The 13341-nt window shown below is 41.0% G+C and overlaps 2 protein-coding genes across 3 annotated transcripts in view; one reads left to right on the forward strand and one right to left on the reverse strand.

The window, feature by feature from the left end:
• LOC117401592 (B-cell receptor-associated protein 31-like) lies at positions 1 to 10576 on the forward strand. Of its 2 annotated transcripts, none has more exons than XM_059017066.1 (8): positions 1 to 237; positions 2814 to 2919; positions 3624 to 3724; positions 4512 to 4656; positions 6193 to 6328; positions 6675 to 6801; positions 7218 to 7318; positions 8780 to 10576. In XM_059017066.1, exons 2-8 carry the CDS (start codon positions 2828 to 2830, stop codon positions 8816 to 8818), a joined length of 741 nt encoding a protein of 246 aa, XP_058873049.1. In that variant the 5' UTR covers positions 1 to 237; positions 2814 to 2827; the 3' UTR covers positions 8819 to 10576. The 2 variants fall into 2 exon arrangements, with proteins under 2 accessions (XP_058873049.1, XP_058873048.1); XM_059017065.1 differs by having other exon boundaries at positions 1 to 219.
• Positions 10306 to 13341, reverse strand: part of LOC117401591 (sodium- and chloride-dependent creatine transporter 1-like) — a 26356-nt gene continuing 23320 nt past the window's right edge. Inside the window, exon 13 of the mRNA XM_034002330.3 lies at positions 10306 to 12918. Within this exon, the coding sequence (XP_033858221.3) occupies positions 12778 to 12918 (141 nt within the window). The 3' untranslated portion in view covers positions 10306 to 12777. The remainder of the gene's footprint in view (positions 12919 to 13341) is intronic.

Consider the following 13341-nt stretch of genomic DNA (forward strand, 5'->3'; position numbering starts at 1 on the left):
CTGCAGACTTGAATTTGATTTATTGCTCCCTATGTCTGCTTCCTGTGTGAGCTGGGTTGAAAGGTTGATTTTTTGTGCTGATGTGTTTGAGGAAAGCTGGGGAGTTCACCAAATCCTTCCTGGAAGCTGAGGAGTCAAAAAAATAATTGCATTAAAAATAAATTTAAAGGCCTATAGACTTCACGCACAAAGAAAGCCAGAGGTACTCAAGAGGAAAAGGTAACCACTGCAAAAACGGTACTGAAAAACGAACAGAAATGAGAAGAGAGAAGCGTGTGTTAAAAATGGAAACTGCAATTAAGCTGCAGTTTTGAAGAATTGCATTTTAATGTTTATTATTGTTATTATTATTTTAAATGATTAGAGGTTGTTTGTTGCGTGAAAACATAGTTTATTATATTTATAAAGTCGAATCAAATGCTGACGTCTGCTCTTTTTTATTTTATTTTATTTATTTAATATAGTTTTAATGTAATCCGCATACATCCACTCTTATTAAAATGCACTTAAACAAATACACACACACAAAAATTATGTCTGTCTTATGTTTTATACTAATACATGTGTACGCGTATCTGCGACATGTGCACAATTTTAAAACGTCTTTTTTTCCTACTGCAGTGTAGCAATTTTATTTAAAAATAATTCAACTATCATATATGTTGTTTATACAAATTACTTGTGAAATGAAATGTTAACATATTTCGGTGATGTATTTAGAAGATTTTAATCTTTTTTAAACATATGAGCTGTTCTGTACTCGTACTGCATTTTTATAACTCGTAATAAATAAACATAAACACAGCAAAACATATTTTTTTTTTTATATCTGACTAAAATATAAAAATATTTGCGATGACGGCGCAGAGTACTGCGGCGTCTTCCGGGTTTGTGACGTAAAATATTTAATAATAATAATAATTTTGCTGCGTCACCAATATTTTTTAATATTAGTAATATATGAAAAGGTGTTTTAAAAATTAACACCCTTATTGATAATATTAATTAAAAAAAAGGGTATTTTGTTTCCTCGTTGAATATTTTCATACAAAACCTGTAGTTTTAAAATATTTTGAATGAGTTTAATATATATTATATATATATATATTATAAAATAGATATATTTATTAATATAATATATATCTCCACCTATATAGTTTAAATTGAATTTTGAATCCCATTGTCTGTTGACGCAACGTTTCATTACGGTGTTGCAGCGTAACTCGGTTGTGTCTTCACGTAACGCGACGCAGACGCAGACTAAACGAAAGCACTAGACTGTGTGTTGCAATGATTGGTAGGTAGTTGCGAGATGTACTTGGAGATTGTGTAATGCAATACAAGCGCCCTCCTTTTCTCTGGTGGATGCATTTGCATTGCAAAATGCTGAGCAGTTTAAAAAAAAAAACTTTTACTGTACCTGTTAACTTTATCTTAGATACTGTGTACCAGCCCAGCGCTTTCTTTCTCTAACCACTGAGCTCCTCAAACCCGCTGCCTTCCACACTGCAGCCCAGCGCTTTCTTTATCTAACCACTGAGCTCCTCAAACCCGCTGCCTTCCACACTGCAGCCCAGTGCTTTCTTTCTCTAACCACTGAGCTACTCAACCCCACTGCCTTCCACACTGCAGCCCAAGTCTTTCTTTCACTGCATTTCACTGCAAAAATAATGTGTTCTGCCACTTCTCTTTCATAAGCTGTAGTTTGTATTTTAGAGCAGCAGGTGGCGCTGTTGAATTATGAAACCTGGGGTTGAATTTCTTTTGGGACTATATAGTATATTGCATAGCTGTTTCATCCATTCCATGTTTTACCTCACGTTTGGTTCGCCGCAGTGTGTGTAGGTAACAAGCTCAAAGTGAAACCAGGAGTGGATCACACTGCTATGCAATGGGAGTCTTATTCCCATCCCTGTTTCTGTATAAACACTACAGCTAACCTCTGTCTTTGACACGAATGCCTGTGACAATGATAATGGGTTTCTTGGGGGGGGGGGGGGGGGGGAAAGCTGCACGTTGTGAACAGCCTTTGCAGATGTGAGGCCAATTCCTGTATCTGAAATTTCTTTTTTAAAATCCCAATTAATTTTAAAGAATTGCAACTGGAGTTGAGATTTTAGAGAGACAATAATATCTATATATTTTTTTTAAAATCTGAAACCAATTTTAATTGCCTAACAAACGGTGACTTCAAGCGAAGTGAATTTGTTGCCATTGTGAGAAGCTCGTTTTAACAGAATGCTGCTAATTGCAATTTTGTGTTTGGAATTAATGACATGTCTTGAAATACGTGATGCAGGCACAAGGTGGCGCTGTGGTGTAAGCGGTGTGTGAAGTCAGTTCTATAGTATTCACACATCCTGGGGAATGACTGACATACAAAGTGCCTGTAAACAGTGCATCTGTCATGGAGTCTCATTCATGAATTCATAATGAAGTCAAATGAGGTAACAGTTTTATCCGAAGGTCAGAAAACCCTTCAGGGTTTGAAACTCGCACTATCCCAGGATTTCAGAGCTCCCCTCAGTGAAGTCTATTATTAATATTGAAATGATCAGGAGCCAGGAGTTTGAGCGGGGTTAGAAACTCACACTAGCCCTGCTGCTGCTAGGCTAGAGCCTGTGTTTCCCAGCACTGACTTAAGAACATAAGAAAGTTTCCAAACGAGAGGAGGCCCCATTCGGCCCGTCTTGCTCGTTTGGTTGTTAGTAGCTTATTGATCCCAGAATCTCCTCAAGCAGCTTCTTGAAGGATCCCAGGGTGTCAGCTTCAACAACTTGCTGGGGAGTTACTTCCTCTCTCCCTCTCTGCAGCTGTTTGAGTGAAGATGAGTCTGCAGTGGACGGCCGTTGCTGCTTTTCTGTACGGGGAGGTGTTTGCTGTGCTCTTGCTCTGTGTTCCCTTCATCTCACCAACCAGGTAGGAACGAGCTAACGGGGTCCTAAAGGGAGTCTTAGAAACAGAGTTAGAAACTCGCACTAGCCCTGCTGCTGCTGCTGCTGCACCCAGTCCTGGGGTTCAGAGCTCCCCTCAATGAAGTCTATTATTATTATTATTATTATTATTATTATTATTATTAATATTATTATTAATATTGCAATGATCAGGAGCCAGGAGTTTGAGCAGGGTTAGAAACTCACACTAGCCCTGCTGCTGCTGCTGCTGCTGCACCCAGTCCTAAGTCAATACCCTAGTTAAGGGAACATGTACCTTTTAAGTGTTAAAATAAAACTGAATACTCAGTGTTTTATGCAACCAGCCCCAGACCCCTGGTAGTCTAACTGAAGACATTGAAAAAGACTTCTAGTGGAAACGTTTGCTGTTGAATTTATGTAGTTTCTTTCAGTGTTTCTATTGAAGACATTGAAAAAGACTTCTAGTGGAAACGCTTGCCATTGAATTTATGAAGTTTCTTTCAGTGTTTCTATTGAAGACGCTGAGAAAGACTTCTAGTGGAAACGCTTGCCATTGAATTTATGAAGTTTCTTTTAGTGTTTCTGTTGAAGACGCTGAGAAAGACTTCTAGTGGAAACGTTTGCCATTGAGTTTATGAAGTTTCTTGTGGTATTTGTGAATAAAACGGCGCTGTGTGACGCTCCTTGGCTGCTGTTGTCTCTCGGCAGATGGAATCGAATCTTCAAGTCTCGTCTGGTGAAGATGGTCATGGCTTACGGCAACACCTACTTCATTGTTCTCATCCTAATACTGGTTTTCCTGCTTATAGGTGAGTAGAGACCTCTGCTGGGGAGATCCTAGAACTGCAGGCATAAGATTAAAGCAATGCGGACATGTTTTCAAATCCATTCTCTAACCTCCTATTAGCATTAGCCACATTATTACTGAATCCAGCTTTTAATTTTCAGTCCAGGGCTGGAAATCAGACTCCTATTGCACAGCAGTGTCAGCCATTCCAGGTTTTACTACCAGCTTGATCAGCCCCCAGTGTGTCTAGCTAACAAGCTCAGGTGTGTCTTATTATTAAACGCCTAGTGAAACCAGGAATGGATCACACCGCTGTGCAACGGGAGTCTGATTTCTGTCCCTGTGTCATTGGCCCTGCCTTTTTAAACAGTGCAGAACAGACTCTCTTGTGACTGTGTGGAGTAGTGGTTAGGGCTCTGGACTTGACCGGAGGGTCGTGGGTTCAATCCCAGGTGGGGGGGACACTGCTGCTGTACCCTTGAGCAAGGTACTTTACCTAGATTGCTCCAGTAAAAACTGTATAAATGGGTAATTGTATGTAAAATAATGCAATATCTGTATAATGTGAAATAATGTATAATGTGATATCTTGTAACAATTGTAAGTCGCCCTGGATAAGGGCGTCTGCTAAGAAATAAATAATAATAATAACTGGAGGGGGGTGTCAATTGTAACCTGTGCTTTTATAGTGACCACCCCTCTGTGCTCTCCCTCTCTCTCTCTCTCTCTCTCTCTCTCTCTCTCTCTCTCTCTCTCTCTCTGTCTCTCTGTATCTCTCTCCCCCCCCCCCCCCCCTCTCTCTCCCCCAGATGCTTGTCGTGAGGTGCGCAAGTACAGCGTCACGGAGAAGGTGGACCTGACCAACAACCCGGTGGCCGTGGAGCACATTCACATGAAGCTGTTCAGAGCTCAGAGGAACCTTTACATCGCCGGCTTTGCCCTCCTGCTGTGGTTGTGAGTACGAGGCAGTGGATCCCAAACCGTCTGCACCGCCCCCCCTTTCCTCTTGTCCGTGGTACTTGAAGATGTTTCTTCACTTGTTTAACTTTGGAATTAGCCCAACCAATGAAAGACTTCAAAACATTTGTCGTTGGATTTTTATTTATTTATTTTTTTTATTTATTTATTAGCAGACGCCCTTATCCAGGGCGACTTACAATTGTTACAAGATATCGCATTACTTTTTTACATACAATTGCCCATTTATACAGTTGGGTTTTCACTGGAGCAATCTAGGTAAAGTACCTTGCTCAAGGGTACAGCAGCAGTGTCCCCCACCTGGGATTGAACCCACGACCCTCCGGTCAAGAGTCCAGAGCCCTAACCACTACTAGCTAGTGTTTCTATTGAAGACACTTAGAAAGACTTCCAGTGGAAACGTTTGCTGTTGAATTTATGAAGTTTCTTTTAGTGTTTCTGTTGAAGACACAGAGAGAGACTTCTAGTGGAAACGCTTGCCATTGAATTTATGTAGTTTCTTTTAGTGTTTCTATTGAAGACGCTGAGAGACTTCTAGTGGAAACGTTTGCCGTTGAATTTATGAAGTTTCTTTTAGTGTTTCTATTGAAGATGCTGAGAAAGACTTCTAGTGGAAACGTTTGTCATTGAATTTATGAAGTTTCTTTCAGTGTTTCTATTGAAGACGCTGAGAAAGACTCCTAGTGGAAACGCTTGCCATTGAATTTATGAAGTTTCTTGTAGTGTTTCTATTGAAGACGCTGAGAAAGACTTCTAGTGGAAACGTTTGCCGTTGAATTTATGTAGTTTCTTTTAGTGTTTCTGAGCCTAAAACGTAAAGGTTTAGGAAATAAACCGCAATCCAACATTCCTGTTCTCTTACAGAAGCGCACAGTGGGTGTTTTTGCCACTGAATAAATAACCAGCAAAGGGCTTTGTTGCAAGAGCTGCTGTAATTCTTGTATGGTAACAGCAAGGGCCTGTCCCATGCTGCATTCTTTCTCGCACGAGTTCAGCTCGTGCAGAGAGTGTAAGCAGAGTGAATATTTTCTCCATACAGGGGTTAAAGCTGGGAATGGTGGTTTTATTTATATCCTGTATCGTAAACAATTCCACAGTAATGGATTTCTCCAGCTGTCTTCTGGAACCAGATCCGCTGTACAGCTCTGGCCAAAAGTTTTGTAGAACTAATTTTTTAAATTTTTTAATAATTTTCCCTTTTGGCTTCAAATCAAAACCGCTCGTTTACTGATGCATGCAGGGAAATGTGCCTTCCAAACACAGAAGAGAATAATTCTTTCAGCATGATACATTTTATATAGCAAATTCAAACCTACATGCGCCAGTCAGCACGGGACAGTGCCCTGTTAGCCCCCCGGTCTAATTGGGCCTTGTCCAAAATACTAGTGTTGTGTGCCTAACTCAACTCCGATGACCTTTCTAGCAGTTGCACCATGCGTACATCCTAAATTATGTTCCTAGTTTTATTTTTTATTGTCTCTGTCTTAAAATGTATTTATTTTTTTTTCCCAGTTTGCTGAGACGCCTGGTCACCCTGCTCTCTCAGCAGGCCTCCATGGTGGCTTCAAACGAGGCCTTCAGGAAACAGGCAGAGGGAGCGAGCGACGCGGCCAAGAAGTACATGGAAGAGAACGAGAGGCTTCAGGAGGCGAGTCGACCGCGTTTTTAAAAGTTTATTTGACCTCCGAGCGAATGATAAACACTCGGTCAAAAACCTAACTTGCAGAAAGTCAAAATGTGTTGAGCTTCACTGCTCTGATTTACAGACAACTTGACTGTCCTCAAAACAGGACGCTGGGAATACATGCTGTAAAGATGCTTGTCATGTGACACTTCTAAAAGTCTGAACACTAAGAGAAGGGTAGCAGATGGATTTAAGAGTGGATCAGATTACACAAATACAGCTTCAAAGAAAAATTAATGGGGTAAAATAAAGCTGCAAGGCTTGACAAAGTGCGCCTGATTTGTGATTTTATTTATTTATTTTTTTGCAGGAGCTGAAAGAAGCCGGGATCGAAGCTCCGGAGGGTGGGAGAAAGGGACCGAGTGTGGCAGAAGAAAACCAGAAGCTGAAAGTGGAGCTGAAGAAACTGAAGGAAGAGTTTGAAACTACCAAGAAAGGTAAGTACGGCTTCAACTGTTCACTTGCTAAACATGACCTGGACTGGACTGGACTGGAGGGAGCCCCCTTTCTCTTAGGGTGAGGGAGGGAGCAGTTCAGTCTCCGTGCCTCAAGGCTGCCCTGGACTGGAGGGAGCCTCCTTTCTCTTAGGGGGGTGAGGGTGGGACGGAGGGAGCAGTTCAGTCTCCGTGCCTCAAGCCTGCCCTGGACTGGAGGGAGCCCCCTTTCTCTTAGGGTGAGGGAGGGAGGGAGAGAGCAGTTCAGTCTCCGTGCCTCAAGCCTGCCCTGGACTGGAGGGAGCCCCCTTTCTCTTAGGGTGAGGGAGGGAGGGAGGGAAGCAGTGTGGACCAGTAGTTAGAGCTGAAGACCGGGAGTCCAGCGAACCTTTTATTTACGTATGGATTTATTTTCCCAGCTCTGCAGACCTCGGAGAACGACGTCAAAGCAATCAAGAAGCAGGCGGAGAACTTGACCAAAGAGTACGACAGACTGCTGGAGGAACACGCCAAGCTACAGGTCAGTGTCAGGGGTGAATTTCTTTATTTTCAGCCCCTCCTGGGCTGGGGAGGGGGGGGGGGACGTTGTTTTACTTTAAACCCCCGTGAGATGGTCTCCAAACAGCCTTTCTGAACCGTTCGTGAAGGCGCCAAGAAGCCAGCAGTGTGCTAAATGCGGAAATAAACATTTGGATCGCAATTCGATCTCGTTTCAGCTGGCCAGCCTTTGCCAAATGTCACAAAGCCTTGCTGATCCGACATGTGATTCCAGCACTGAAATACCTCGTACAGTCAACCGCCATCCACACACAAGTGATTGAGGTCCCTAGGCAGTAACAGGCTGTCTGCGTTTTAATTGTGTTGCAATTGATTATCGGGTTTGGATTTTGAATTTAACCTGAAAAAGTAAAAACCAAAAAACGATCTTGACGCAATAAAAATTCTAAATATCTTTGTGCTTTTGAGAGTAGAAGATGACGTGGTATTTGCCAGTACTAAGGGTCAAAGGTCATTGGTGTGATAAAATGAGATTGAATTGAGTGTTTTTATTTGAGCACGTCCTTCCTTGCAAAACAAGATGGGACCGAAAAATTCATTTACTCAACACAATTCCAGGAAGGGTGTGAATGAGAAACTTATCTAACCCTTAAAAAATAACCTCCCAAAAATAACCACGTTTGTATAAAAGAATCGGCATTTTAAAGAAATGCAGGACAGTTTATCAGAGGACAAAACCATTTTTTTTTCCCCAGACCACATTATAATCTTTACAGACCGTTTTAAAACCTCACTCTTTCCCTACCGGCGCGTGGTCCGCATTGTTCAGAGATCTGAATCTGTATAATCAGTCCTGGACCCTCTCCTGTCTACCGGCCTGCAACTTTCTGCTGTCTTCACTTACGATGAAAAAAAAACCGATAAAGGACATCCTAATTCTAGTCCTGGTGTTGCCCGTACTGGGATGAGGATGCTGCGTGTCTATCGCAGCGATTTTGTTTGGTGTAAGGGCTGTTTATTGGGTTTTACAAATCTGATTTTTAACCCTTTAGGGTATAAGGGACATACGTGCCCTGCAAATGAAGCAATGCTAACTTTATTTTTGCAATGAGACTCACGGAAACAAAACAACAGGGTTTAAAATGTACTGACAGGTCGTCCAGACTGTCCGTTTCCTCCTCATGATGCTTGAGTGGCTCCCAGATGTCTTAAGAAGAAATTGTTTTGTAGTGCTCAGTTCTTTGTGAGGACTGATGGTGGTTATCTCAGCGTTTTTATCTTGAAATGTGCACAGTGTCATGGCTAATAAGTTTTCAGACGTGAAATGTCTGACCCTTGGGTTAATATTTCTTTCTCTGTGTGGCAGTCCACAAATTCATTGTGGCATGATGTTGGGTTAACTGCAGCCACGCTAATCCATTATCGGGTATTAAGAGCTGTTGTTTCTGTTTTATTGATCTCTTTTTTGTTGTCTTTTCTTCAGGCTCAGGGGGATGCACCAAGAGTTAAGAAGGACGACTGAACGGACTCTAGAGATCTGGATGTGGGGGTCCCACGATCACCGTACCCCCCCCAAAAAAACATCATTAACGCAACACCGCGATGCTGAATATAAAAAAGCAGAAACACGCTCAGACTTTGTTCTAGAATCTCTCTCTCGCTCTCTCTCGCTCTCTCCCCTCCCTCTTGGTCCTCTTGGTACAGCCATGAATATTTTTTTCACAGCTTCTCAACTATTGGGACAGAAGTTACACAGTAGGGCACAAATTATGGCAAAAAAAAAAAATTCTAGGGGTGTGGATTGTATTGCCAATGTTTCCTCACTTTGAATCCTTACTTACTAAATACCTGGGTATCTCTTAATAGATAATCGTCTTTTTTTTTAATGAGCAAGATATTTACTGAGCAAGTATTCTGAGGTGAAGTTTTCCAGCAACAAACTCCCCCATCCCCAGCTGTGTTTCAGGGACCGTTCTACTTGAGAGATGTCTGGCCCATTTTAAAAATATGTAGCATAGTTTTATAGGAGGCTGTGTGGTCCAGTGGTTAAAGAAAAGGGCTTGTAACCAGGAGGTCCCCGGTTCAAATCCCACCTCAGCCACTGACTCACTGTGTGACCCTGAGCAAGTCACTTCACCTCCTTGTGCTCCGTCTTTCGGGTGAGACGTAGTTGTAAGTGACTCTGCAGCTGATGCATAGCTCACACACCCTAGTCTCTGCAAGTCTGCTGAATAAACAAATAATAATAAAGAGATTTATCTATTCAGGGATAACGAGATATTTATTAAGTCACGGGTTTGAGTGAGGAAACATAGGCAATACAATCCCCACCCCTAGTCTTGCTGTGAATCTTGTTGCTGTCTTCATTTATGCTCAGAAGCACAGCAGAGGTCATTGTAGTGATTCTTGAATAAAGTGTGTTTGATAGTTGGTATGAATAATTTGCAGAACTAATTTTTAACTAATTAAAAAAATTAAATAATAATAATAATAGGCAGTCCATAGAAAGATCATTTGATCTTATGCATCATAGAGTTAAGCCCATCAGGACCATTGCATGTATTGTATCGCTAGTGAAGCAAAATTAAATCATTTTATCTTCTTCCACCTCGATCGTGACACATACAGTATGGTATTGGGACATTGTTTACAACCCCGAATATATACTGAACAGCTGGGCGTGTTAGTTGTCCATTATACCATACTGCCCCAATCCCATCCCCAATTTGTGATTCAATTAAAAATAAGTACTGGTTAACAGGCGGCTGTATTAATGTGATCCCGTCAGCCGTGTGATTTATTTTCTTCTGTATCGAAGCAGAACAGCTCAGAACCATTCAGAGTAACTGTAAACAATAACAAAAGGTTTAGTCAAATATTAAAAAAATTAACTTAAGGGGTTTGCAGACTGTGTAAGAAGGCTCCCCCTTTTTGTTTGTTCAATTTTTTTTTTTTATTTAGCTTGAGACTTGTGCTTGGCATACAGTGCCACCTCCTGGTCTGATGATGTAAAGACAGCCAGTATCAATTCTCTCTTTTTTTTTTTTTTTTTTTTTTTTTAATGGCTATACTTCAACTGGCACCAAAGCTGTAAATCTATGTTTAATACAGTAAATACATGTTTTTTTTGTGCACAGAGGTTTACAATACAGTTCTGTTAAAAAAATAAACTGTTTGTATTGTATTGATATTCTGACGTTCATGTATATGCTAGTGGAGCCTGTAGTTATTCCAGCGTATTAATAAATCATGTTTCAGCTTTTCAACGCTGACACAGGCACTGACCGTCTCATTTGTCATCTTTTAATAACTAAGGAAAAATGAGGGGGCAGCTCAGCCTATCAGAGCTCACCCTGCTCCTAGCAGCTGATTGATCTAAAAAAAAGTTGACAAAAAAAATACACCTTTGATGTGTTCTTTTTAATAAACTGATTATTTTTTTCTTTTAAATCGGTTTCTACCTTGACAATCTGCCCTTCAGTTTTATCAGCTGTTTGTACAGTAAAGAAAGACATTGGTGACGTCAATCTCTCACAAATAGAGCAAGGCCATGCGGAGGACAGAGGCTAAATATAGCAATACAGCTGCCGAGGGGCTGAGCGGAGTCTTAATATGGCAGACCCCATTGCACTGAAAACCTGACAGCCAGGGATGGCAATCAGACTCCAATTGCACAGCAGTGTCACCCATTCCAGGTTTTATTACCAGCTTGATCAGCCCCAGTCTGTCTAAGCAACAAGCTCAGGTGCATCTTAGTAAAACCAGGAATGGATCAAACTGCTGTGCAACGGGAGTCTCATTCCCAGCCCTGTTGAGAGCACTAAGAGGGCAGCAGTGTGGAGTAGTGGTTAGGGCTCTGGACTCTTGACCGGAGGGTTGTGGGTTCAGTCCCCAGTGGGGGACACTGCTGTTGTACCCTTGAGCAAGGTACTTTACCTAGATTGCTCCAGTAAAAACCCAACTGTATAAATGGGTAATTGTATGTGAAATAATGTATAATGTGATATCTTGTAACAATTGTAAGTCGCCCTGGATAAGGGCGTCTGCTAAGAAATAAATAATAATAATAATAATAACTAAGACAAGGGCATTTTGTCTGAGAGTCTTAAAAGAGAGTTGACCTTACTAAGAAGAGTCTTGAAACTAATTTAATACCAAAAGGTGACCAAAAAAGCTGCCTGAAATCGTACCACGAAGTTTATTTAACAGAGTCTATTCTGGTTTGACATTAGGCAGGCTGAAACTGGATTATTTTAAGGCTACATTGAAAAAAAAAAACAATTGCTTGTATAAAAATATGTGTGTATTGTATTGAAGCAGATAACTGTGGTGGTCAGTATTTATAATAATTTACCTTTGCTTTGCTTGAAGCAGACAGTGCTTTCATCAGTGTAATGTGTAAGAAACAAAGGGTTAATAAAATCCGGTGAATTTCAGCTTGGTCCTCGAGTGGAATGGCACATGTATTTTTTGGGTGGGAACACCTGTAAAGGGTGAAATCCTAAGGATTTTGTATGGGAATATACAGGATAATTTGTGTTAGATCTGGGTGGGAATAATGGAAAAACAGAAGGGAAAACAGACCCCGTATTACTCTCTATATCTTCTCCGTATTGCATATATTTTGTGTCTCATTCCTCGCATGAAGGATTACCAGTCCTTATTTTTTACTGCATCAACCCATTCTTTAAAAAAAAAAAAATTACAAACAAAATGAAATCATTCACAAAAACGAATCTCTGATTTATTTTACAAGTAGTAATAATAATAATAAAAACAAAATAAATGGTCAAACACGATTCACCTTTTCATAAAAGGTGAAAGTTCAACAATGTGCAAACATAGCCTCGCATTACTTGATCTGGGTGATAGTCTATTACTGTTGATCGCTGTTTTTAATAGCTTTGTTGTCGATAGGCAAATTTCTGGCAGGCAGAACATAGTGGCACTATAGAAGCTGGGGGGGGGGGCAGCTGGGGGGGTGGTCTCATCAAGACAAAAAAAGGCAAAGTTTAGCATTTTTTTGTCCTATCCCTTCTGCTCGTTTTTGATTGGTTGAAACCGAAAGCAGCTCATTAATATGTAATAAAGTAAACAGCAAAGCCGGCGTCAGATTATTCAGCATTATTCATGAGCTCGTTTTCCATCAGCCAATCAGGAGGCAATGGGAGGAGTCTGCATAAAGCACAGCACACAGAAGTCATTGAAGAGCTTAAAATATGGCACATTACTTAAACTGTGCTTGTCGGATATTAATATTGTGAACAACACAGCCCTTAGTTCTAATGCTACGCCTGTTAGAATTCTGCCACAGTACAGGCATGGAAATAAGACTCCTATTGCATAGCAGTTTTATCTAGTCCAGATTTTGCTGCAAGCCACAGGAATGGATCACACTGCTGTGCAGCGGGAGTTTTCGTTCCATGCTGCCTCTGTGTGTCTCTGTGCTCTGACGGAGATGAGATGGATGTATTCGAGGTGTTAAATGACACTCTCGAATATGATGACCTTGTTGTCCTCTGAGTTGGGGGTCAGCGAGGCCAGACTTTTGATGTCCGTGTCTTCGGACATGTATTCCAGATGATGACCGCCCCACACTGGCTTGGACAGGTGATCCCAGCGCTAGGACACACACACACACACACACACACACACACAGAGTCTGTCAGTATAGTGTCGAATAGGCATCCGATTTTCAGGTTATAACAGTGAATTTGCACAGTAATTTCCACATGTATTTCAGAGAGTCTACAGCTATCGTCCAAAGTTTTGCATCAACCTATAGACTGCATCAGCCTATTTCGCTTCATAAAGTGGAATGAAACCTGCTGAATAATGTTACGTTAACATATTGAATTACACACCAGCGCTTCGTAGTTTTTTCCCCATATACTTAATGAAAAACTGACAAAAAAATGTAAAAAATGTGATTTTGTAGTTTCTTCGATTACATCACGTTAAATAAAAGATCTAAATTATGTTCATGTATTTCATTTTTTTTAAAATTATGTCTCAGTCCTAAAATTCTAGGTGATGCAAAACTTT

Source organism: Acipenser ruthenus, chromosome 55 (assembly GCF_902713425.1).
Source record: "Acipenser ruthenus chromosome 55, fAciRut3.2 maternal haplotype, whole genome shotgun sequence".
Taxonomy (NCBI): domain Eukaryota; kingdom Metazoa; phylum Chordata; class Actinopteri; order Acipenseriformes; family Acipenseridae; genus Acipenser; species Acipenser ruthenus.

Coding starts and splice junctions, on each gene's coding strand:
- LOC117401592 (XM_059017066.1), top strand. CDS start 2,828: ATGAGTCTGCAGTGGACGGCCGTTGCTGCTTTTCTGTACGGGGAGGTG. Junction 4,657..6,192: donor TTTGCCCTCCTGCTGTGGTT/GTGAGTACGAGG, acceptor TTTTTTTCCCAG/TTTGCTGAGACGCCTGGTCA. Junction 6,802..7,217: donor GTTTGAAACTACCAAGAAAG/GTAAGTACGGCT, acceptor TTATTTTCCCAG/CTCTGCAGACCTCGGAGAAC.